Source organism: Mauremys reevesii, linkage group 4 (genome assembly GCF_016161935.1).
Source record: "Mauremys reevesii isolate NIE-2019 linkage group 4, ASM1616193v1, whole genome shotgun sequence".
Taxonomy (NCBI): Eukaryota; Metazoa; Chordata; order Testudines; family Geoemydidae; genus Mauremys; species Mauremys reevesii.
This window is the reverse complement of record NC_052626.1, coordinates 92,771,696-92,798,781: the sequence shown is the minus strand read 5'-3', so window position 1 is coordinate 92,798,781 and position 27,086 is coordinate 92,771,696. Positions and strand designations below refer to the sequence as shown.

Below are 27,086 nucleotides of genomic sequence, written 5' to 3'. Positions count from 1 at the left end.
CTCCAGGGTTGTGGTTGCCAGGGAGAGATGGCCCTCCTTCCCAGCCCCAGCTCTGTGGCTGCTGTGGAGGGGGAGAGACCCCGCCTCCTTCCCAGCTCGGGGGCTGCTGCGATGGGGGAGAGACTCCGCTCCTTCCCAGCCCCAGTGCTTGACTTTGCAATCAATGTTCTTCTAATGGAGTTTTTTGTGTGCATTTTTTTTTAAACACACTGTATGAATTATTGCCATTCAATTCAACACTATGAAGCCATTCAATTAGATGAACACAATTTATCAGGAACAATTAATAAACTAGCAATGGTATATAAATAATATACATCATTAACATACATATACATCTCTTAGAATGATATAATTTTTTCAAAACATAAGTTAGCCTGTGAAAGAGAGAGAAATCTGGCGATGTAAAATACAATGAACTAAAAATGTCAGGTGTTTCACTAAAAGCAGGCTTCCACTGTATACTGGAAATAACAATTTTTTACCTGTTGTGTCTCTTGCAAGGGGATGGACTAGACTGGCTAGAGGAGCTGGTGCTCAAAGTGCTGTCAGGGCTGCTTAACGAACATACACGGTCAATATTCATAGTGCTCTGGCAGGCTTCACAATCTAGGCTACCTTTACATCTGAAACAAAGAAAAAAAATTAAGCCAAAAATAACTACTACCTCTCATTTGGCATGTTATTCATTCCTTTTACACACAGCTAGCCTTAAAATAATAAAGACAGATCTTTAATATGTTATTTAGTATTACACTGGAAAGGGAATGGGGCCTATCTCTCAAAAGATAAAAAGCAATGATTCTTATTCCTGCTTATTGTTCCATACACAATCTAAATTTTTTTGGGTCCCTTTGGAAAGTTTGACCTAAATTTTTAAACTCTGAAGCCTAAAGTAAGGCTCCTGAATGAATATTTAGGCACTTAAGTTCAAAATATTTAAAGTTCATAATTTATAAATACCCATTCAGGTATTCCTGCAGGTACACAACACCTTTGAAAATTAGGTCATTTTTATTTTGGTGCCTAAATATGAATTAGGATCCTTAGGCAGTCAAAGTAAAAAAAAAAAAAAATTGGCCATAGCCCAGTCCAAATCTTGCAGTCTTTACTCAAGTAAGTCTTCTGCTGGCTTCACTGGTTTGTTTTATGAAGAACTGTAGGCTATGGCCCTAGGTAATTTGTAAAAAACAAAACAAAACAAAACCAAAACCTCTGTACCATCTCTGCCATAGACGTAGCTCATTCTTTTCATAATCCCCACAACGTGCAATGAAAATGAAATGTGGCACAAGTGGGGAAAGTATCGATGAAAGTATGAAAGAGATTTTTAAAGCAGTCCAGGGTATTTAGTCACATATTTTCTATTAGAATTAATTTGAGCTATGTGGCACCCTGGACTGCCTTGAAAAACATCAACCAAATGTGTTTGTATATAAACACACACACACACACACACGAGTGCCTACATGTTCAATTTGTTGTACACTATCACTAGGCTTGGCAGGATTTGATTTAAATGGACAGATGCTGGTAAACATCGATTTCAGCTGACACTGAAATCAACAACAAAAAATATCCATTGGTAAGGATTGGGTGTCACTGGCCCTGCGGCAGCGCACAGAGCCATCTGCACCCCTGGACAGTCATGGATCTAGCAACACCAATCCTGGCAGGCAGAATGTGTAAGGAAGGCTGTGGACCTGATGGGTCAGAGCAAAGACCCTCTCCTCCAGCCAGGGCTGCGAGCAGGAGGACAAGCCCCCAGCCATGGGGGAGGCCACCCTGCTGCTGCATATCTCTGTCCCCGGATAGGAGCCATTCAGTAATGGGGTGGCCTTCCCCACGGCCATGGGCTCGTCCTTCTCCTCGTGGCCCTTGCTGGAGGTCTCTGCTTTGACCCACCAGGGCCACAGACTTCCACTGACCTTCTGCCTGCATGAATCTGGTGTTGCCAGCTCTGCGACTGTGCAGGGAATCCTCTGCAGCTCCACTGTCACAGCCCCACTTGCTCACCAGCCAGGAGTGCAGGGGCCATCCCCGGGCAGGAATGGTCAGTAACAGGGTGGCCTCCCCCAAAGCCAGAGGGTCATTGTCCAACTTGCAGCAGTTTCTACTCTGCCAGGCCAAGACTGCAGCCTCCATTCACCTGGGTGTCTTTGGCCCCTTGGCCATGCAGAGAGCTCCTTGCAGTCCCACTGTCAGTACTGCACTAACTCCAACCCTACCCCCGCTTAACTCCCCGCAACTGTAAAAATAAAAATAGTTAAAAACTGGGGGGATGATAAAAATCTATATTGTCAAAACTTGCAAAAAAACAAAAACAAAAAACAAAAAAAAACCCAAACCCCAAATCCTGCCAAGCTTAACTACGGCTACTGAACATAAATGCTGGTATACATACAAACCTTATTTGAACTCAATTTACACATGGAAGTGAGTATTTTATATGTTGAATCTATGATTTGTGTGCACAAGCAATGTGCAAAAATTATATGAACAATTAATTTTACATAAAAACTGTACACATACTACAATCATATTTTGAAGATATGGCCCTAAATTTTGATCTTCTACTTGCCTGTTTACCAGTTTCAAAATCACATCCTGAACAATCAGATAACATTAGGCTTCCTCAAACTTATGTTTAAGGAAAAGCCCCTAATTCACAGCCATAAGGAATGTAAGTGCATTCAAACAAAAATGACATCTTTTCTTTGATTCACAGTAATTTAATATGGAATAATTCATTTCATAACTTATTAGAGAAAAATCATTTTAGGATGGAATTTCTATTGCCTATACTCAACATCCAATTTCATACACAGATACATGTAATGCTACAGAGGTGGGTACGCATGAACAGTGCAAGCCAATATTAAGAAATAAAATCAATAAACATGCTATACCTAAGAGTAGTCAATTTTCAAACTTTAACAACTCATCTACTGTTATAAAAATAATTCTAAACAGTCAGTCCCTGTTATGAATGCACTGCTTGTAGCCTTCAATTCCCAAATAAGATACTGCCATGGTGTTGCCTTTTCTACCAAAAAGTAGAAGCATATTGACTGTGATTGTGTCTAAAATCAAACACTGACTACACATAGTAGCTGAACTAGAGAATATTGCTGTAATCGCTTCACACATTTTTTAGTATAGATAACAGTTTAACAAAACTAGACTTATTTATAAGCTTACTCTCTTAGTGAATGTCTTTGTCCTGTATCATCTTCATCTGTGTCACTACTGATGGTGATCACACTGACTGCTGGACTTGGAGAATCTGCAATGATGATAGCCTGGCGCTGTTTGTTTGAAACAGATGAATCAGGGTCCTGCCTGACAGATGTTTTGCAACAGTTCCTCTCCTGTCCTTCTGAGTTATGATTGTCCTGTGCTTCTATACAACTTACTCTCTTGACAGCCTTCATATTAATTATCTTTGGAGATATAAATGCTGAATTTTGGATATTGGTATTTTGTAACACATTACTCCTGTGAAGAAGACACCTCATTAGACAGTTAGTAGAAACTTTGTAACATACTTGAAAACTTAATTCTATTCTTCTCCCCACAACTTAAAAAAGCCAAGTAGACTAAAACATCATTGTTATACATCCATGAATAAAAATAAACAGTAAAACGTAAAGCAGTGAAGATATAGGGAAATATACTGTATATGCGGAATTCCATAACGATGGCAAATTTTCCAGGTAAGTATTGCAAATTTGCCTACAGGATTGTTCTGGATGCTGCAACATAAGGTCCGAGGCTGGGTTTACCAGTGAAATGTAATTCAATATGCTGAAAGCACCATTCTCTTATAAAGGAAAGAAGGAATGAAGAAATGCTAGCTTGGACACTACAGATATTTCAGTCCTGATTCATTGGAAAGATTCTCACTGACATCAATGGGCTCTGGATGACACCTTGTCTTAGCAAACACTAGAAAAGGAGTCCAGTAGTACAACCACTACCATAATTGTTCTTCATAGCCTTGGTTTCTCCATTCCTAAAACATCCCATACCTTTGCAAACCACTTCTGTAGTGATGGGGCACATTTTCTCCAGTGAGCAGCTAAACAGTTTCTCGCTGCCAGCAAAAGAAAGACTATTCTTAATACTAGTCTAGCCATATTATGACCACTATTATATAACTTCTATTTATTTTTAATTCTTTGAACCTGATGAGTCCTCATGCACACAGATTTAGGCGCATCTAATTAGGATTATCTCAATATATTTTTAAACCCTTGCCAAAGGCTATTTAAGCACATATGTAGACAAAGCTGCTAGTATCACAGGCAGAGAGTAGATCAAAGGTAAAAAAAAGGTTTATTTCCATTTCATGTCTCCCATCCTATCTACCAAAATACTTCAGAGAAATTGATACAGCAGCAGGACAGTTTGAGTACAGTCAATGACCTTAGTAAGCATACATTATTCATATCCCTCTTCTCCACTGTACAAAGGTTGTGAAGCTGTGATATCAAAATCTACACCAAATACAAATAATACCATTTTACCAACCTGTTCTGGCACAGTTTATTTCTCTTGGTAGCTGCAGGCTGTGGCCAGACAACATGTGCAATGCCCACACTAATTGGCTGCGTGGCAGACAAAGTTATTTGATTTAAGAGTGGCTGAGGCATCACTGAATTGTAATGGCTGCCATGAGGAATCACTTTCCTAAGGAGAGAAGAGGGGAGTTATTAGCTGTAAACTCTTCAATTCAAATCCATATTCTTTGTTATGCAAAAGTCCTAAGAAAAGTCCTAAGACCTACCCCCAGTCTCCAAATCTTTGTGGACCAGCCACTGGATCAGAAGCTAGAGTTGTAGTAGAAGGAGCCACAGGTGTTATTTGTTGCCAAGCAGGAATCAATATTTGCTGAGTTCGATTAGACCATGGCTGTTGTGAAGTAAAGCAGATTTCATTAAGTGGCAAATGACCAGTATTTATATTAGCTTCTTAAAACTCAGCATAAATACAAAACAGTGATTAAATGGGACACTTTAAGGACACATCATACGTAATCTTTACAAATACAAGTTTTCTTAAGTGCCTAGTAATATAAAGTTTGTAATAGCCATTTTTACACAATTCCAAATGAACCAACCTGAGACAGGACTCCTGCTTGTATCTGTAGTGGCTGTAAGGTAGGGGCCTGCGTCACCAATGGAACTGTATTATCTACCCTTAATGTGTAACCAGTAGGCTTACTGTGGTTTGTAGGAATTCCTAATGGGAAAAGGAAAAACAAATGAATTATACAAGCTTTAAACAAAATATTATTATGATATAACTTGAGCAAAATGAAAAAAATGATGAGGAGATTTTTAATCAGACTACTCATTTTTGTTGCTATGCTTATAATTTAGTTATACTACTGATTTAGACTTTTCAAACTGGATTAATCAATGTGATTATCTTAGAGGAGATTTTGTTTCAGTACCTATCTGTTCAAGTGTGTGTTACTGTAATTTGTGTAATCACTATGAGAACACATACTATAGAAAGAACCAATTATATTTTATCCTCACCAGAATGACTCATGTGAAAAGCTTTCTACAATGCTGAGAGTTTTACTGTCTATTACAAATTTTCTCAGTTGCAGCGCAGCCAAGCAAAAACGGAGGGAGGGGGGCGGGGGAAGAGATCAATGGCTAACTTCCCTGTACGTATGGAGTCCCATGGAACTCAATCACTTCCTACTCGCTGACATCTTTTCTTTCCACAATGTGTCCTTATCAGTTCCTCTAGTTATGCCTCTAAGGAAACCACCATACATGTGACCCCTTCTGTCCATAGGTGGCATATGTATTTCATTTGGGAAAGCTACTCCAGGATTGCTGGAAGCACTCTAGAAGTGGGGGGGCCACCGGCATGCAGACTGTGGCCCCGCCCCCTGTTCTACCCTTCTACCCTGAGGCCCCACCCCACCACGCCCCACCTCTTCCCACCCCACTCCACTTCTTCCCCCAAGGCCCTGCCCTCACTCTGCCTCTTCCCCCGAGAGCCTGCCCACCGCTCGCTCCACTTCCCGCCCTCCTCGTTGCTTGCCCTTAAGGCAGGAAAAAAAGTGAAGGTGTTCCACATCCAGTATTTGCGCTCTGCATGACCGGCCTTTTTTTATTTTGGGGAGGGTTAGCCTCCTCAAGCCTCTTATACATGCTGCCCATGCTTCTGTCTGGTTTTAGGATCTTCTGTGGGGAATATTTGTTTCTCCCTACAGTCCATAAAACCTTTCCAGGGGAGCCCATGACAGTCAACCCACAACCTGTTTTTCTTGTGTGTGTCCTGGCACTGTGAGCTGATGCACACCTGAAATATTACAGCAAGAGCAGTCCAGGAAAGACATCCTCTCTAATGTTCTATGAGTGTCTTAATGGCTTGTTATCCCCACTGGGCTTTACCTGACTCAGACAGTCACAGATAAAAAAATAGTGCAATGTTTACGCCAGTCAATTTTCAGATGGCCTAACAATATAAATAGGGAGGAGGGCAATAGTTTTTTTATTTTTAACAGCATTTTCTAATAGAACAGTTTTCTTTCACTGCAGGTTCTACTGTGAATGAGAATATGCTGATTTTGACTTCTGGTCTTGCCTTTACATGACTCACACTACAGTCAATTACTAAGCCATACACATATGGATGACAGGAAACTACTGCCTAAGATTATAAATTCATTTATTCATTAAGAGGTTTTTTTTTAATCTTTTATTTCAATCCACTGAACATCTTTGAGCATGCCACGTTGCTATATTAAGTTCTAACAGTTTGATGAAAGGCTTGGAATTTAAAAAACTTTGTTGAGTAATTTCTTCCACCCAGCCAAATAGAGTAAAAGCACCTTAACTGCCAAGAGCAGCAAAACTCAGCACTTAGGATATTCTACACAGCAGCCAAACAGGGAATGATGAACAGCACCAAATATTGTTAACATTTCTCTTCCATCACCTCCCCACCAGAAACTCAACTTGTCACGTAGGTGCTGAAACCAATATGTTTGTTCCCCCCCCATTCAAGCTATGCCTAAATCAGGACTCTAATTCAGCAGTTCAGCACAGAACTGAGAGCAGGCAATGGAATCCAATGACAACTATTTTTCCTATACTATCTCCTTTTCAATATCCAATGTATTAGGTATTACTAAAATAGTAACATGCATCTTAAAAAAAAACCCAAAACATGTACGATTAGCAGATAATAAATTACTTACCTATAATGAGTATACTCAGAAGGAAATAATCTGTGCATAAAGTTATATGTTTCGCTCAAATAGTCTAACATTTTGGACTGGTGTACTCAAAGCTTTCAGAAATTTCTGCAACCCAGGATAGAGGCAACAGCCATGAATAACATTGTTGGTAACACCTGCTGGCTCTATCTTTATCTTAAAAAAGGGCAAGTTTTCTTGGGCTCTGAATTTAAGTAGAAAGACTTTTCCTCAGCCTATGTCTATCAGGGTCTCAATGACTTCTAGTTGGTGAGAAAGTATTAAGCAGGACTTAGGATAATTTACAAAGAACTCCTTAACACCTGCAGCTCTCATAATGATTTTATTTTCCCTTTCAAAGTCTGGCCATTTTCCAACAAGAACACATGCCCTATCAATATAGATGCATTGCAGCAATGGGTAACCTCTTCAGAGAAAATACAAAGATGAAAGAATACAACCAAACTGAAATCCAACACCCAAGTGTCACCTAAACCACCTTCTCTTCTCCATAGTTGGCAGTGACTTGAGATAAGAGAAAGAGTTCTTGTCAAAACAGTTTATATCTGATGGGTTGATTTTAAAAAATACAAAGAGCAAAAACTAGAGTCTTTTCTCATAAATATCTACTGTCAGATTCCAGATACTGTCTGATACAAGTCCTTCAAACAATAAAACCTCTGTTTACATGATGTGTATGTGCTTGTTTAGGGAATAAAGCCTAATCTGTGTTCTTATATACATGTACAAATGTACACATCCCTGTGGTATTCCAGTTATTTTCTAGTCCGCTTCAGAGGAAGTACTTGTATGCTAACATTGGCACCTCATAGGCTACCAAACATTTCCAATAACGGGGTATTAGGCATTATCTGAAGATTTATTTTCAGGAATTCCAAAAAATCCATCTCAAAGGGATATTACAGAATTATTATAAGGAAAGGTTCTGCCAACTTGTTATCTCCTTCCTGAAGAACAGTGCAATTTAACCAATATCTCCAAAGGTAAGGTGGAATAAATATTATTGATGGTGCTGCCTCTAGGTGCATATCAAATGCTTAATTTTAGTGTTCATATGATAACTGTAAATGGTGTTTTAGCTAAAGATAAGACTAAATTACTCAACTTGAAACTGATTGTCTCTCTTCATCTCCCACTTCTATTTTTTTCTCTATAAAAATCCATTTTCCTTTTTATATCCTGTTTGATTTCCTCTCCCCCTTTCTTTTTGTTATTTTTGTCCTCTTCTGTATCTCTCTTGCCCTCCCCCCCACCCCCCAGCGTTCCTCCTATTGTTTTCCTTCCAGGACCAATCCTACCACACTTTTCTAAAACCCCTATCCATTGCTCACACTTACAGAGATAAGCCTTGGAGAGCATGAATTTTCCTCAAAGTCCACTACCCCAATTCCATTGCTACTCCATGCTCCCAAAGATAGATTCCTGGAGAGCATAAGGAATCTTCTGGGATAGCCAGTCTCCTTCGCCAGCCCCTGCATGGGCTGCAGGATTTTCTGGCCTGAAAGACCTGCTTTTTCCATCAGCCCATAAGACACTGGGATTGCACATGCCAAAATATCATGCAGATACATGAATCATTTGGGACTTGGACTCTCAGACTCCTCTGGGCTACAGTCATAATTCAGCTTTTAACACATTGTTAGAATATTTGGCTAAAGCTGAATATCACAATTTTGGTAAAATTCCTACATAAAGCTGAAATTTAGAACCATCATAAAGCTAATACAGAAGAAATCAAGGAATCAGTTATGTGCTCTAGACCCGAATTTAAGGTTCTCGTAGTAAAAGAAAAATTCATTCTGAGGGGGAACTGGACACAGATCCTTACATCTAAGTCACTGGCTCAGATCAGGCTTAGAGTGACTGTTCCTACCATTTTTGTATTTTTCAGACTATTTACCCAAAAAGTAAAGCATTCTGCACTGATTATTTTGGTCTCATACTCGTTTGGGCGGCGACCAAGTACAGTGGTGTCCGACGCTTGATTCTCAAGATTCCAACTCTGTTAAGATTTGTATTTAATTATGAATTAAAAATATTTTCTGTGACTTGTAATTTTTAATCTGAAATGTTTGAGTCAGCCATACTGCTACAAGGAAGATCTAGATGGGTTCCCTACCAAGCTGTGGGAGCCCCTAAGACAGCAGGATAAGTGCTCAGCTGGCTCTGCCAGAGTCTAGGGAAACACCTAGCAAAGGATGGCCCCCTTCTCCTCCACAGTTACCCAATGATAGCCTAAAAGAGGAGACCCAACCACCAGTTTTAGCTCCCTGATTCTATTATCCAGCCCAGGTTAGAGATAGAGGTTGTTCAAATTGTGCAAGCTGGCTACAATCCTCAAGAGACCATGAGCCAGAGAGTAGCATGCTCAAGATACTCCTCTTCTCCACCTGACACATCCTATGCACCAGAGGCCATGGGGGGGGCATAAGAGCTCTATGCACATTGTAGATTCCCCTATAGCGGCAATTCCTTGCAAGAGACTTGGGGGTGGGCTTCTGCTGTGTCTGTGCTGCCCAAGTAGCATAATGGGAGCACAACAGGGCAGAGAACCTGCCACAAAACATGGTTGTGGCCACCTGACCTTTTTGAAACAGTATGTTCAGGCTGCAATGGTCAGATGCAACTGTCCAAGTTCATCATAATGACACACGGTAATTGTAGGATCCAGCAGAGTGGTAATTACTCAGGGTAATTATACATGCTGTCTCCATGGATCTGTAACATTCCTAACTGAAATCCCAAGAGGTTTCTCCCTATTTTGCCCAAACTTTAAACCTATTTCACACATGCAGAGCCTTAAAATCCCATGCTGTTATCATCCTCATTTAAGATGAGGACTGCATAAGACTGCTTTGGACCTAGACAATGTCATTCTGTTCAACTGGTAAGGAGGTTGCTGTTTGACATAAACAACACTCTACCCCACCAAAGGATGCCAGTACACTGTTCATGCTAGATTGGGGACAGAAATCAAATCTTGTTCTCTGATATTACAGAGCACAGTATCACATTATTATTTACATCTATGCAGACATATCTAAAAACAAGAAAGTATTTCAGATTTGTGCTAGAAGCATAGCAATTCCAGTTCATAGCAATACCTTTTGGCCTGGTGCTAGGATCTCTAGTTTTAAGAAGACAACATCTGCCCTGGAATCCCACAGGTAAAATGAGTGAATGAGCTCCTAAACTGCTGTAAGGAGAAAAAACTGACAATTGGATGTTAGGATATGGTATACAGACCTTCCTTTGGGCTGCCTTAATAGTGGTTTCTGTAACTTCTGAAAGCTTTGAGAGGACTCTAAATCATGTACGCTTAGAGTCACATAACCAAAGCTGAGTATATGTAACAACATTTACCTTCACAAAAATGAACATTATGAACTACACTATATTTTATGTTTTAACATCTGCTATCCCACCAAACGTGAAGGCATAAATGTAAAGGGTCAGAAAATTTAGCATATCTCTCTCAAATAAAATCTGTGTGCTTTGCACCATAACGGTCTCAGTCAAATCTAGTCTGAACAGAGACCATGTTCTGCAAGTCTTACTCACATCATGAGTTAAAATATCTCAGCTATACTACATATTATACTTCAAAAGTACAACAGGGCGGTGGCAGAAAGCTATCAAAACATTTTGGAGTGGCTAATAAATTCCTGTTTTAACATTCAATTTCATTCAGAGGGCTGTGGATTAAAATATGAGGCTAATTCACCTAAAAATGCAATGGTAGGACTTCATTATTATCCAGATAGATTTACTTAATCAAAAACATTTCCAGTTTCAGTCTGGGGAGGTTTTTATAGCAGATTTGTAAATTTCTCAGACAAAATTTATAGTAAAATACAGACAATTAACTACTCCAGTAACAGCTGCTGCTTTTCAAAATTCAGAAAATGAAACAATTTCAGTTAATCCTACCTTGGATAGGCGGGGGGCATATAATCAGTGCCTGTTGAAAAGCATCATTGCAACCAAACTGAGCAGTTCCTGCCTGCAGTGGTATTCCATGATGTAAAACTGAATGGGCAGATGTAGTTAATGCCTGAAACAATAAATTTAGCATGGATGACCACATTATATTAATGTATATTTTATTATCTATCTCACTCTCTCTCACAGAGCAAATAATTAATAATAGTTCCACTGAAATTCAAGTTTCAAAACATTTCAGATGAAGAAATACCATTTGACCACTGGAGGGCACTGTAATAAAGCAAACTACTTTCAGGATGACAAGTCAAAATCTCTACATTTTTTTAAATCAGGCTTATAAAACTAACTTTTTCAAACTGAACAAAGTGAACAACACTAGGAAGAGGGAACAAAATGTACATAAGATTTTTCCGCTACTGTCAAACACAATGATTCCTGGATCATATTTTGAAATCAAAATGAGAAACTAAATTAATAGCCAAAAGTTCTTACCTGACTCCTCACTGTGCCAATTTTGGTGAAGTTTGCAGTCAGATTAGCAGTACTGCCTGAGGCAACTGGTCTCATAAGTGGTGTTTTATTGCAATTACTTATGTCATATGAATTAGATCTGTATTTGCAGACATCCATGATATGGAAACAAGATTTCACTCTGTTAAAAGGAGAGAAGAGCTAAGTAGTTTTGATTAAATTTTTCCATTTAAAAAAGTATAAAGTAATTCCATTGGAGGAAGGAGAAATGGTTCTGAAAACACAACCTCCTAACATAATCCTGCAATCTGCAAGGGGGTTAGACTAGATGACCCTTGCGTCCATTCTAATCCTGTGATTTTACGATTCTGTAAGGCAGGATACAGCTAGAATTATACTTATGAGCTTCTCTTCTCTAAAAGCCCAAAATTCCTACGATTAATGGTAAACCTGTTGAATCTATGGTTCAATATCAAGAAAGAAACTTTAACTATTTTCTGCTTCTAGTGTCTAACAGTATTGCGGAGTATCTGCTAATAACTGGGGTACGTACCAAAAGAAGATGATGGATTAGACCAGGGTTTCTCAAACTTCATTGCAACAAAAATTACTATAAGACCCCAGCAAGGGGGACCAAAACCTGAGCCCTCCTGCCCTGAGGTGTGTGTGTGGGAGAGGGGGTGCCGAAGCTTGAGGGCTTCAGCCTTGGACGGTGGGGTTTGGGCTTTGGCTTCAGCTCTGGGCCCCAGCAAGTTTAACAACAGCACTGGTGACCCGTGACCCACTTTGGGGTCCCGACCCATAGTTTGAGAACCTCTGGATTAGACATATGAAAAATTCTCTCCTTTCTTAGACTTCTGTGTATCTGTTTTATTTAGGAAACCATTGTTCAAGTATCTATTTCTAGCATTGTAAAAATACTTTAATTGGGCTTGGGAATTAGGGCCTGATTCTGTTAAGTTCTGAACACCAATTCTAGGAGAATGGAGAGTACTCAGTTCTTTTCAGAATCAGGCCCTAAGACTACTGGCTCCTCAGCATGGGGAATTTTGTATTCTAGGCATCTCAACACTATATATACTTACATTCTATACATTTTAAGCAACAAAATATACACACACACACACACACACACACCTATTTGACTGTAAAGCACTACTGTAGGTCTAACACAACATTGCTTTATTATAAATGTATAGAACATACTGGTTGCTATGTGGAAAATCTAGGAGATGCTTCATGGTAACAAAGGGATGGTTCAGTGTCTCAACTGGAGTAATTCTTAAATCAGCATCGATCAGCAACATTTTCTTCAACAGACTGACAAATTCTCTTCTATCTGCCTTCTCTGCCAATAGGTCACTTCCTTCCAAATCCATCACCATGTTCACCTGGCATGGAATAATTAAAAAAAAAAAGTCAGATGAAACAAACATGCATACTGATAATACTTCCTTTGGTTCCTTTCATTAATTTTTTCCACTTCAAAAGACTAAAATGTATTGCTTTTAAAAAGCAGGGCCAAGTGAAATATTTGGAATTTATTAGCTTGTCCAAACATGTTTGTCTTGGGACTAATGAATCTGACCCAACAAACACCCTTCAAGATTTTACTGTATAAATAACTGCTTTTCTGACAATACCTGTGCACCTAACATCTATTGAAAGCCTTATACCAGCTGCCATTCCAAATTTGGGATTTGGAATTTAAGTCTGTTTAGGAGGTGGAGATTAGAATCCTTGAAAAAGAAACCCAATCATCAGTAGTACTGGTACCCCACCTGCCTCAAATCATCAACCCTGGAAGTGTTTTCTTTCAGCTGATACATTTTTAATCAGTGATGCTCACTCAGATTAGGGAACACATGTGCCTGACATATGGGACAGATGAGATTCTCTGTCTGCTTCCATGCCACTGGAAGTCTACAGAAGTGGTCTAATCTGTATCCAGCTCTCAGAACTAAGTAGAAGATTTTGCCAACCTCTGAAAATAGAGGAATAAAAGATTCAAAGTAACAAAAAACCCGAGATACTCTTACTTATTTTTGCCTTGAAGGTGGAAAATACTAAATAAATGCTAAGTATTACTCTTTTTTTAAATTTTTTTTTAAAGGTTGAGCTGTGAGAACAGAGCTAGTTCAAGAAGACGACAACTCCAAATGTGTATAGTAACACCAGTCCTGAAATGGAATTGAGTATCTTCTCAGGATGTCAAAGAAGAAAGGGGGTGTGAGGAGATTTCCTTTTATTAGTGATTAAGGCATATAAAGCAGCGGAAGTATAAGGATGCAGTTTAGTTAACAACAAAAGGGTTTGGGAAGCTGTCAGTGTCTCTAGAGAAAGGATGAAGACAAATGATACTTTTATTATAGACAAAAACCTAGATATAAGAATCATTTTACCTGGATTGGTAGATGTTACAATAGAATATGAAATATACTGAACACTATTTAAGATCTTTTTCACCAAGACAAATGTAATTGCACAAAAATCACACAAGGGGGGAGGGATAGCTCAGTGGTTTGAGCATTGGCCTGCTAAACCCAGGGTTGTGAGTTCAATCCTTGAGGAGGCCACTTAGGGATCTGGGGCAAAAATCGGTCCTGCTAGTGAAGGCAGGGGGCTGGACTCAATGACCTTTCAAGGTCCCTTCCAGTTCTAGGAGACTGGTATATCTCCAATTATTACCTTTTTTATTACCTTTAACAACAAAGGAAGGCAAGATCTATGCATCAAGGAACTAAATAGACAGGCATAGATGGTTAGTTTCCACAGGAGCAGACTAGGCAGGTATGGATGAATGGAAAATATTCCCAGAATGTATTCTAATTCACAAAAGATAACTGATATAAGTTTTTAAATAAATCACTGTGCATCTCTCAGCTGTATTGTTTGCAAGGGAAAAATACTTGAATACTCACATGCACTATATCATCCAAACTGTTGAAAATATACTTTCTGGCCTCTTTAGACTTCATCCCTGTCTCTGTCTCATGCTCTTCCAGTGTCTTAAAAGGGAGAAAAAAAATGGTCAACTAAAAAGACACTGTTAGTATAAAATATTTACTGTTAGTAATCACAGTTTAGACAATTGAGAGACTTTAATTTTACATTTATTTTACTGTTATACAAAACGTCAGCAAAAAGCATTTCAGTCAGTTTAGACAACAAAAATAGCCAATTTCACTTCCTGGCTCTTCTGAATAATCACAATGCTGTATTATAGTATCTGGTTTGCAAACAATACAGGAAATAGCTAACACCTAACAAAAAACCTGCTTTATGAAAACTTTTTTATTGGTATTTGATTTCGTATATAAAAGGTTTTTGTTTGTTTGTTGTTGGTTTATTTTACACATATACCTACCACTAACTTTTGGAACTAAACTAGGTGACAGTATCACTTTAAATAGAATCATTCCCCTTTCAATTTCTCTCTTCTTACAGGTTTTTGTTTTGTTTTCAAGTACATTTTATTTGTTCACAGCTACCGTGACAGAGAAAGTATCTGAAATATTAAAACATCATAAACAAAAAGGCTTAAAGGACAAGTATATACCATGACAGTATCATAATGCACCAAACTTTCCGTTATAATTTCCCCAAAATAATATACCAAAATAAGTAAATAAAATAAAAAATCCCACCCGAGTCCCACCCTCATCCTGCAGTAGGGACTCTTGCACGATCCCAAAAGAAAAAACCACCGCTATTTAAAAGTAAATTAAAGAGACGCTTCCTCAGCATATTATCTAGACTAGATTCAGCAATGTTTTTCTTACTATCTGGAAAATAGTTCAGCTGTGATTGCCATACATCAAAAAAATTTCCCTTTTCTCTCCCTCTAAAGAGTAGAGCAGGGGTAGGCAAACTATGGCACGCGTGCCGAAGGCGGCAGGCGAGCTGATTTTCAGTAGCACTCACACTGCCCGGGTCCTGACCACCGGTCCTGGGCAGGGTGGGCTCTGCATTTTAATTCAATTTTAAAAATGAAGCTTCTTAAACACTTTAATAGCCTTATTTACTTTACATACAACGATAGTTTAGTTATATATTATAGACTTACAGAAAGAGACCTTCTAAAAACATTAAAATATATTACTGGCACCTGAAACCTTAAATTAGAGTGAATAAATGAAGACTCAGCACACCACTTCTGAAAGGTTGCTGACCCCTGGAGTAGTGTGTTTAGTCTGGTATGGGAGATTTAACAATCTTAGGTTAAGTCTACACCAGGGTGGGGTGTCAACCTAAGATACGCAACTTCAGCTAGGCGAGTCGACCACTGCTGCTCTCCTGTCAACTCCACTTCCGACTCCAGTTCCGGAGTCGACGGCAGAGCGATCAGGGATCGATTTTATCATGTCTACACTAGACGCGATAAATTGATCCCCAATAGATCTATCACTACCCGCCGATCCAGCGAATAGTGTAGACGTACCCCTAATTTCCAGAGACAGAAGGGTGACTTGTCTTGTATCCAACATAAAAAGATACATTCTCTAGCCAATAAACGCCCACATTCACATCCATTCATACTGAAAGAGATCAGATGGAAGTTAAAGTGAGATCTATCAGAAATATCAAGGTTGGAGACCAGGAATAGCCACACTGAAGCACTTAGAAAGCTCTAACATAATCTGGGCCCAAAAGGCATTCATTTGTGGACAGTGGCACCAACAGTACACCCAGTTAGCAATCCTCACTTTGCATTTTAAGCATACTAAGCAAAATACACCAAACAACTTACTATGGAATGACATTTTATTTTGCTTCTATTGCTTCAGAATTTCATGACCATTCATCAAGATTTAACTCCATTTGTTATCTGTACTTGGCTCTTTACTCAATACTGCCTAAGCCTTTGTGGGTCTCTCCCCAGAAATAACACAGGAGCTACTTAATTCTTTATACAGCAGAGAAATTAAACCACATATGTCTGGAGGGGTTGTCTCACATACAGCGCTACAGTGCAGCTGCACTGCTACAGTGCTTTAATAAAGACGCTAATACGCTGAAGGGAGAGCTTCTCCTATTGGGGAGGAGGATTAGCTACGCCAAGAGGCAGTAGCTATGTTGACGGGAGAAGATATCCCATTGACATAACCCTGCCTATGAAAGGGATTAGGTCAGTATAACTACATCGCCTAATGGTGTGGATTTTTCACACCCCTGAGCAATACAGTTATACCAATATAGGTTTGTAGAGTACAGCTGGCCTATGATTACTTAGATAGAAGACATAATTCTATCTTAGTTTTGCAAATTTGTGAAGATCTCCATGTTGTAAATAAGAAACCTTAATTTGACGTGCGCGCGTGTGTGTGTGTGTGCATTATACTATTTTTTCAATTATTTTATACTTCTTACCTTTAACCTCCAACCAGAATATGGTGCATCTGTTTCTCTACAGAAAAATCTTGCAGTTTTCGTTCCCATGTTCAACAACTGCTCTCCTGGCAAACCTTGAGTCTGTGAAATGTAACGAATCTGGGGGAGGAAAAAGTAGAAGGAACTTAACTTCTTGTTTTCAAATCATGATCTACAAAGATAGAAACTTGCACTTCGTCATTTCCCACACAAAAAAACGCAAAGAGGACTGAGAGTGGGCAAACAACTCTTATATAGAGAGAAACAGCACTTTAAAAAGTTTTGTATTAGTCTCTCCATCTATTATCAGGAGAAAACTCTAAATATCCAAGCATCTAAAGTGGTATAGTTAAACGAGGACATAATTCTGGTCAGCAATGAGTCTTTTATTTACATGACTTACTGGTTCAAAACTACTGCAAACTCTGCAATAATCATGACTCCATATGCATGGAATTCTCTACAGGAGCAGTTTCACAAAGTCACCACCCTCCCCTCATTCAAATCCTTATTAAGACCTGTACTGAGGCCTTACAGATAAGCTCAGGAAAGATGTTTGTTCCATTCAGAAGAGGACATGAATACTCAATTTTCCCCCTTATAATTAACATACAAGGCACTATTCTTCTAATAATTCAAAAATCATATTTGAAACCAAGTGATGCATGGGGTCCCAGCACAAGTAACATTTTACAGTGGGATGGGTTAGGTGTATGCCACAGTTCTTTCAACAGGTATTAAAAGAATTTCCATGTTGTTTAATGACAAGACCATATATATCCACGGTGGTAAGAAGAGTTAATTTTTTGTTCCATTTTCTCCAAACATTCTGATGATTGCCATTTTGCAAACGTGCTATATAAAAATGTTAGACCCCTCTTGATACAGGTGTTAACGCCCCACAGTCCAGCCAAATGACATTTGGCTACTCACATTCTACCCACCTAAAATTGTCCCTGTGTTTTCAGTTAGATACAGTATTCTTTGGAAGTTTTTTCACTTCCTTTATACGTTGTTGTGCTCTGTTACATAGTGAAAATGTATATATGTCCAAATCTATGCATTCGATGAAGTGGGCTGTAGCCCACAAAAGCTTATGCTCAAATAAATTTGTTAGTCTCTAAGGTGCCACAAGTACTCCTGTTCTTTTTGCGGATACAAACTAACACGGCTACTACTCTGAAACCTGTCATAGTAAATGTGTGTTTCACTCCAAAGGCAGCATTTCAGCAGTGAGTGAAATTTCAGGATATTGTTTGTCAAATACTTTGGAATCCTTCATTATATAGGGCCTGATCCAACATCCATTTAGAACAATGGGAGTATCTCTGTTGACTTCAGTGGACATTGTATCAGGCCTATAACTAAATGTATACCAAGATGTTTTACTGTAATTATCCAGAAATTACTATTAGTGTAGAAGGTATGATGGGTGTTTTTATATATATTTCTTTCAAAACAGTGAATATTATTAACAAGCCACACCATCATACTATAATCATATCATTTCACAATCATGTATTTCTTTTAGGTACTGCAATTTTAAAATGTTGGATCATCAGAAATATTAAAAAGTATCAAGATTTGACTTATATCGTTAAAAACATGACAGAGTAACCAACGCTAAGACTGATATTTTTACCTTAACTCACATTGTTGTGCATGAGTATTGTAGGGATCTAAGAACATCATATGATGTTCAATATGTGAATACGTTACAGCCTTCTCTTTACATTTTCTTTCTGTTGTGAGTTTAAATCAGATCTTTAATGTTAGCTGAACCTGAATTTTCTGTGTGTCAAATTATAAAAGAGAAAATATGATTTTGAAACCACAACCAGGTACTTCTCCACATTTTGTACATTTCTCATTAACTTTAAAACAGTGCATACAAAGAGGGCAACTGACGGATTCATTCCCAACTCAAGCAGCCTTGTAACCCACTGTTAACTCTATAGGGACACAGGTGAAGTTCTCCAGAATAAAAACTGTAAAAGATACGATTAAGAATTTCAGGTTAATTGGAGTCTGTATTATAGAAACAGATGAGCTGCCAAAAAATCCCAAAAGACCATTATATTTTTTCCTTTTTTTTAATTTGCAAACTATACTAACAAACAGCAATAATTTTGGCAGACATCCTTGAGACCATGTAATGATCTGATGTTGGTAACAGTGAAGTCCTGGAATGTGTTTCCAGTAGCAACATTCTGTGAAAGTGAGATTGCCATATTGGTATTTAAATCCTCCCTTGTAATATTTCTAGTTATTTTGGGCCGATTTTATTTTGCAAAAAATATTTATAAATGGTTTGGGGGAGTGGGTATATATATAAAACAATGACAGTAGTATCTAGAAGAGCTCTTTAGGGGATTTTCACTATTCAGTTCTAGAATGCCCTAATGTCAGCTAAATATTGGATGAAAAATAAGATCCACTTCAATTTAGGCTTAAACAGTTTCTTTTAGCCTTTATTTTGTACATTTTAAGACAAAGCTATTGTCCCCTATGAATTACTTATACATGCAAAAACAGATAAGGCAAGAAAGATAAGTGATCAAATTACCATCCTCAGGGACAGGACGATTCTCTTTAAATCTCTAGTTTCCATGTTCGACTATTCTTCCCGTGTCTCCTCCAGTCTTTTTTGTCCATCACCTATCTTTTACCCCTTGTTCCATAACTTTACCAGGTTACCTCAATTGTGTACCTATCTATTCTAAACTTCTAATTAAAACATTCTCATGCATAAATTACAACTAACCTAAACTAATATTTTTGCTTATCCTGCTAAAACTTCCTTTTATCTGTCTATTTCTATCATCTATTCTCTTTTATCTTACTAGTCTGTTTTTGTGGCCCTGGGTTTTTATTTGTTAGCTGTCTTGCTGGAGGGAGAGGGGTGGGTGTACCTGGAGCTAACAATTCTCTCATAACACTTTCTTCAGTCTGATATTTGCATAGATAGAGGATTTTACAGATAAGAGACACAAACCAGGTTTCCTGGTTTACACAACACTCAAGCCTTTTCAGCTAAGTTCTGAACAGCTGCATCAGCAAAGAGAAATACAAAAAGCAAAAATTCCTTTATTATTTATAATACTATATGTGAATATTCGTTTCTCTAACATTATTTTAATATATATATTTGACTAACAATTAATTACATGGTTTTCTAACATTTCTCTGCCTTGAGGCATTTGACCCTTGGGCAAGTGCCTTACTTTACTTAGAACTGTGCGGTAAGGTTATATAATCCAACATTTGTTTTTGTCTGTTTAGCATGTCTCCAAGAATGCATTTAATGTTATGACACAAGCATTATTTCTTGTACTAGTAGCAAGACGCAACAAGTAGCAACACCTTGAAGCTTAAATCAATAACTGGAAGTTGTTTTGTAGATATTTATATCTGCAGTTAGTGGTAGGGAAAGTGAGAAGTAAACCTGCTTGTCCCCTCTAAGAGCGCTGCGGTATAATGGTCAATATGAGTTCCCCAGATTAAGAGCGAAGCATCAGTAATGATAGTTGCCTCGGGTGTAGTAGGTATCAGGAAAGGAATCCCCACTCAAACTTTCTGTGGCTTTGTCCACCAGACAAGAGAGGGTAGAACCTTAGTCAGAGTTGTTATTTTAGCAGTGATGCTGACTTTTTTTAGTGAGCATATGGAGTGAAGCCAGGTTTTCAGGCAATGGAGATGGAGCCTGACAAAGGGCGGCATGTGTGTGCATAGGGTCGTGGCAAAGGAGGGAAAGGCAAGTTCTGACTGAAGTCCAATGGAATAGGGAACTAAGAGGCCATGAATCCTGATGACACAAAACATTTTATTCACCATGCCCCCGCCCCCCAAAAAAACTACAAAATGAAGTACCAAGAAAGGTACAAAAGCCCCTCAGATTTGAGACAGAAAACTGCAGTACAGCTGAGGCATTCAAACACAGCAGCCATAAGTCCTTTAACAGTCAGAAGGAAATCTGGAGGTAATAGCATGTGCTGTGTCTTTACTGCAGAGACAGCACTCAAAAACAGGGCATAACCCAGAAGTCTAGAGTTTTGCAGTAGGAACACAGATCCCACAGTGGAACAGAGATTTCAGCACGTATCTTTGAAGAAAGGATCTGTATGAAGACTTGTATTTAATTCCAATTAACAGATTGTGGGTTACAAAAATGAGAAAAACTTACAGTATTTGATGAGGGATGTATACCTATTTGTCTCCATATCAACAATATTTATCTAGAATGTTGCAGAGTACAAATAGGGTCAAATTATCAGCTGCTTTAAATAGGCATAACTCCATTAAGGTCAATGGGGCTACACCAATTTACAGAAGCTGATAATGCCTACCACAGTACCTCAATACTTTGAACATTTAGTATTTTCCTTTAGAAAATTTTAATAAAATCAAAAGTAAATTATTCAAGTGGACTCTTTCATGTAATCTAATTCCATTAAACAATGTAGTACAGGTTATCTTTCACATGAGAAAAATCACACCATATGAATTTAGCCTAGAATAAAGAAATGATGCATTCTTTTAAAATACAAAGTCATTCATGAAGCTATTCTACTACCTGGTCATATTCCAGTGCTCCTGGATACAGCGGCCACCCAAGGAACAGCTCTGCAATCACACACCCCAGCGACCACATGTCTATGGCTTCACAAAACGGCAACCCCAGTATAATCTCTGGTGCTCTGCAAATTAAATAAATATAGTCATTACATTTTTGCCTTTAAAAAATTAAAAATACAAGTAGGTAAAAAGTTTATCATTTGAAAATGTGCTATTTATATCTTTAAAAGTAAAACCTTAGGGTGTTGTTTTTTCTTTTCAAGATAATCCACATTAGAATATTACAATAGCATTGAAGAGACAATTTTTCCATGCAAGACCTATATGTTATGCTTAGGTGGTTATATGCCTGCATTTTCTACTCTGTACTACTGTGTCTTAACTTGCTGTGATTCTTTTCACAGTCTAAAAACTTCATTAAATGTGAAGGCAATCACAGAATCGCCTTAGAAATTATTATTCCTGAATTATTTAATACTTTAACATTTCTATTTTTCCTCCAACATCCCCCCACCCCCAATCCAAACTTCCTACAGCTGTAAGTACTGTATTCTAGGACATAAGCTTGACATAAATATTTTCTCTATAAAATATTCCCTCTGGCAATACACATTTAGCCCTTGTATACTACAAAAATGCATTAAAATCAATTTAGTTACACAGCTGCAAACCTCTAATGCAGACACACTTTATCTTGATCACCTTAACCTTGCTTGCACCCACTTAACTTGATCAATTTTTATATCAATTTAGATAAACCAGTACATTTTTCTAGTATAGATCAGCTCTTCTTTGTTACCTAATACAAATGTATGCATGTGGACAACTACTGCAACCACAGAATCAGGGTTGCCAACCCTTCACGACTGTCCTGGATTTTCCAGGAATTAAAGATTAATCTTTATTTAAAGATTGTCATGTGATGAAACCTCCAGGAACATGTCCAACCAAAACTGGCAACTCTACACAGAATGTAGAAAAAATTGTTGTAATAAAGCTGCAAATGTTATGGGGCTATCAACATTTCTATTTTCAGGAAACACGACTTAGTATGCTATGTTTATCCTGCAGCACTTACTTTTTAAAAAATGAAACAAGTTAAAGTAAGTTCACCCAAGTTATAAGAGGAAGTGAAAATATATTTATGCACAAACACAAAAAAAGAGCCCAGAGACAGCAAATATGATAAATGATTACACCCCAACATGGTCTAAATTAAAAAGAGCCAAGAATTTTAAAATTAAAATCCACAAAATATTTAATAAGAGCATTCAACATAATATTAAAGAAAAAGTAAAAAATGCTTTTCAGCAAATTAGTAACAATGTTTTTGGAAATAAAGTTAACTATTAGTAATATGCTAAATACTCGGTTACCTTTTTATCTAGTACATAATGCTAACTTATTTTGCTTTTCTTTTTTAATTTGCAGGTTGCTTTAACATTAAAAAAAAAAAAAACCAGAAGCTGCACACAAAACCCACCCAAAGTGCATATGCTAGAATTTCTCCCTCTCCCCACAACCATAAAAGATTTTTTTTCAGTTCATTATAAGGAGAACAATAACCCCTGTTTAGATAACCGAACACTTTCCCTTATTAAAAAAAAGAGGTGGTTCCACATTCATGATCTGCAGCAGGACTTTCAAATTTAACAAGGGGGTAGTCCTGAGGTCAAGGAGGTGTCTCTTGCTAGCCTCATGAAAATCCATTCTGATACAGCTGAGTTAAGGCTGTTGGGGGAAATTTCCTATTCTGTAAAACTGACCTAGTTGCATCACTTCAGCAATCAGCACATGGAGTGGAACCTCTGAACAGTAGGGGCAACCAGGAGATCACGCGTTCTAGATTCACTTCTTTTACTGAATGGTATTAATAATTCTGTAATCTTCACAATCCTTATTATTGAGCATGTTGGAAATACAATCCACATCTCTTATTTGGGAGACCCACTTAGCAACATCGTCTTTCAGAAAGTCTGCCAAACATTTGTCCCTGACTAGGCTTCCTATAAAACAGGACTACTCCTACATATGTAACTCTCTGTTTCTGTGGGTACGTCCATACTACCCGCCCGGGTCGGCAGGTAGCGATCGACTTCTCGGAGTTCGATATATCGCGTCTCATCTAGAAGCGATATATCGAACTCCGAACGCGCTCCCGTCGACTCCAGAACTCCACCACCGCGAACAGCGGTGGCGGAGTCGACGGGGGAGCCACGGACTTCGATCCCGCGGCGTCTGGACGGGTAAGTAGTTCGAACTAAGGTAGTTTGAGTTCAAATAGCGTAGCTGAACTTGTGTACCTTAGTTCGACCCCCCCTTTCCCCAGTGTAGACCAGGCCTGTCTGTTACATTTTGTCATAAAGTTTGTAGTCCACAGAGAAAAACAACACTCTCTTGAGGCAGGTAGAACAAGAATGTTCTTGTGGATAAGGCAGTTGAATGCTTTACAGTAGAACTATATTTTATCTGTGTCTTTGTCACAGACTTCTTTGGGATGCTTACTTCCATGGGGTGTTGTGAGGATCAATTAGTTCATGTCGATATAGCACTTTGTACATGTAAGTACTATAAAAATATTTACTCTGAAAGAACAGGCCGTAAGTGTCTGAGTATGGGGTGCTATCAGGAAATAAAACTGGGAGACTTTCGCAAATGGCCTTAAAAAAAAAATCTGTGCCTCAGTTTCCTTGCTCTCAAATAGGGATAACGATCTACTATCTAACATGGGAATTGTGAAGATAAACTCACTGATTTTGCTATCCTGTGCACTGAAAGAGGCAGCTATCCTGTGAGAAAAACAGTATGTGATTATGTATCACTGCATCACTAAATAGTAGAATTACATAGCTAAAAACTGCATACATGCCAGGGGAGTGGGAGGGAGGAATCAAAATTACACAAGCAACCTTAAATTCAGAATTTCCTAACTTTTGAGCATTCAGCTTTGCACCCTAGCCAACATTGTATTAGTAGTTTTTCATGTGTAACAACATATGTATTGTCTGAAATAAAATACATATCAAATAAGTAAAAACACTTTAAATATGTTAAATATGTTTAACAGCTATTTCTATGGTCAACACTGAGGAATTTAAATAAGCCATTAGCATCTATCAAGTAAACAATTATAAAAGTTGTCACATTTGCACAATAGACAAAGTGGCTCTGTTTCTTTAAACCCTGGTCTATTCTGAGGAGAAAGAAAGGTGAATACATCAAAAGTCATTCTACCAGAGCTTGACAAGTCCACTCTCAGGAAACTTTCATGTCAAGGAGAGTTGTACTGATTACTTTCTGCAGAAGTTAAGTTTTCATTTAAAAAAAACAAAAACAAAAAACCCCAAACTAGCACTTACTGTTACACAGAAAACCTACTAAATGCAAACTGAATAGAAATTGACACTCTGTTACCTTCCTGAATCTACAGAGAGCCAGCCTTTCACAACAGAGATTTGGACTGCCTGAAGCCCAAATCCTGATGTCATTGTGTAACCCCGGTAGTCGGCGGGTAGGATTGAACCAGGGACCTCCTTAGTGCATAAGCCTGTACCACATGAGCTAAAAGCCAACTGGCTGTTAGCTAAGACTGTATAGTAGACTCATTTAACTCTCTCTAAGTGGTCTCTAAGTGACCAGAAGGTGTGTGGGTTACAATAGCACACCTTGAGTGGCAGCCTGCCTGCTGAGGATTCCCTCTGAAAACAGAAAGGGAAAGAATCACCCCCCTCAGGTTATTCTGTGGTTACAGTCACTAGTTTGTCATTACATTCAAGAGTCAGGGCATGGATAGCCTCTGCCCTTTTTGTGTACCCATTGATTCCATGAGGGGCAAGTGGAAATGCATAGCAGATTCTGCGTAGAGCTGAATCCACCAGCTCAGGCGCTAAATCCCTGCTGTGCATTTGCTTAAAACCTTCCAATTCTATGGGGTACACATTCCCTGGAAAGATTCCCCAAATTCAGTCCCACCCTTGAACAATGGAACTACACTCCTAAGAGGGCCTCTGTGGCTACATAATTACAGAATCAGGTTTTCTAAATCTTTTATCATTTTTGTTACTCTCCTTTGGACTCTCTCCAAGTTTTTTACTTCTTTCTTAAAGTTTGGCACCTAGAACTGGACACAGTACTCCAGGTGATGTCTCACCAGAGTGGAGTAGAACAGGACAATTACCTCCTGTGCTTACATAGGTCACTCCTGTTAATACACCCCAGGATGATATTAGCCTTTTTCGCCATTTATGATCCATTATAAGCCCCAGATCCATTTCACCAGTACTACCACCTAACTGGTTATTCCCTATTTTGTAGCTGTGCATTTGATTTTTCCTTCTTAAACATAGTACTTTGCATTTGTCTTTATTGAATTTCACCTTGTTGATTTCAGATTAATTCTTCAATTTGTCAAAGTCATTTTGAACTCTACTCTTATCCTCCAAAATGCTTGCAACCATTCCCACCTGGGTGTCATCTGCAAATTTCCACTCCAAGTTTTTAATGAAAATACTGAATACTACCAGACCCAGGACACACTCGTCTGATTCCACTAGATACATTCTACCAGTTTGACAGCGATTGATAACTATTTTTTCAGTATAGTCTTTCAACCAATTATGCACCCATTTTACAGTAATTTAATTTAGACCACATTTCCCTAGTTTGATTAAAAGAATATCATGTAGCAATGTGTCAAAAGCTTTACTGAAATCAAGATATATCACATCTACAACTTCTCCCATATCCACTAGGCAAGTAACCTCGTCAAAGATAGAAATTAGATTGGTTTGGCATAATTTATTCTTGACAAGTCCATTTTTGCTATTACTTATCACCCTCTTATCCTCTAGGTGCTTACAAATTGATAGTTTAATAATTTCTTCCAGTATTTTCCCAGGGATTCAAGTTAGGTTGAATTGTCTATAGTTCTCCAGGTTCTTTTTGTTCCCCTTCTTAAAGACAGATACTATATTTGCCCGTCTCTAGTCCTCTGGGACCTCTCCCATCTTCCAGGAGTGCTTCAAAATTACTTAGATATATTCAAATTGGCAGGGTCAATAAGGAACTATAACTTATCTTTAACCTGTTCTTTCCCTATTCTGGTTTGTGTTCCTTCCCTCTTGCTGTTAGTATTAATTTTTTTTAACTACTCACAATTAACCTCTTAGTGAAGACTGAAGCAAAACAGGTATTGAACACCTCAGTCTCCTCGGTGTCATCCACTGTTAGCTCTTCTTCCACGTTAAGTAGTGACCAACACACTCCTTTCTCTTTCCCTTGATCCTAATGTATTTAAAGCACCTCTTCAGATTACCTTTTACACTCCTTGCTAGGTGTAACTCATTTTGTGCCTAGGCCTTTCAGATATTGTCCCTACAAGCTTGCGCTATTCTTTTGTACTAATCCTTTTTTGATTTTCAGGTAATAAAAGAGCTCCTTATGCAGCCATATTGGACTCTTATTAGTCTTCCTACCCCTT

The 27,086-nt window shown here is 38.3% G+C and overlaps 1 protein-coding gene across 10 annotated transcripts in view; it reads right to left on the bottom strand.

Annotated features, from left to right (window-relative positions):
* HIPK3 (homeodomain interacting protein kinase 3) overlaps positions 1-27,086 on the bottom strand; it is a 139,716-nt gene that overhangs the window by 6,415 nt on the left and 106,215 nt on the right. For 9 of the 10 annotated variants that reach the window (XM_039535719.1, XM_039535717.1, XM_039535718.1 and 6 more), the window contains 12 exons: positions 21,606-21,729; positions 17,033-17,152; positions 14,584-14,670; positions 12,869-13,053; positions 11,684-11,843; positions 11,177-11,300; positions 10,351-10,458; positions 5,123-5,244; positions 4,790-4,914; positions 4,534-4,692; positions 3,202-3,498; positions 486-626 (listed from right to left, as the gene is read on the bottom strand). In XM_039535719.1, coding sequence (XP_039391653.1) covers positions 486-626; positions 3,202-3,498; positions 4,534-4,692; positions 4,790-4,914; positions 5,123-5,244; positions 10,351-10,458; positions 11,177-11,300; positions 11,684-11,843; positions 12,869-13,053; positions 14,584-14,670; positions 17,033-17,152; positions 21,606-21,729 — 1,752 coding nt within the window. The remainder of the gene's footprint in view (positions 1-485; positions 627-3,201; positions 3,499-4,533; positions 4,693-4,789; positions 4,915-5,122; positions 5,245-10,350; positions 10,459-11,176; positions 11,301-11,683; positions 11,844-12,868; positions 13,054-14,583; positions 14,671-17,032; positions 17,153-21,605; positions 21,730-27,086) is intronic. The other variant, XM_039535721.1, reaches the window with a different exon arrangement.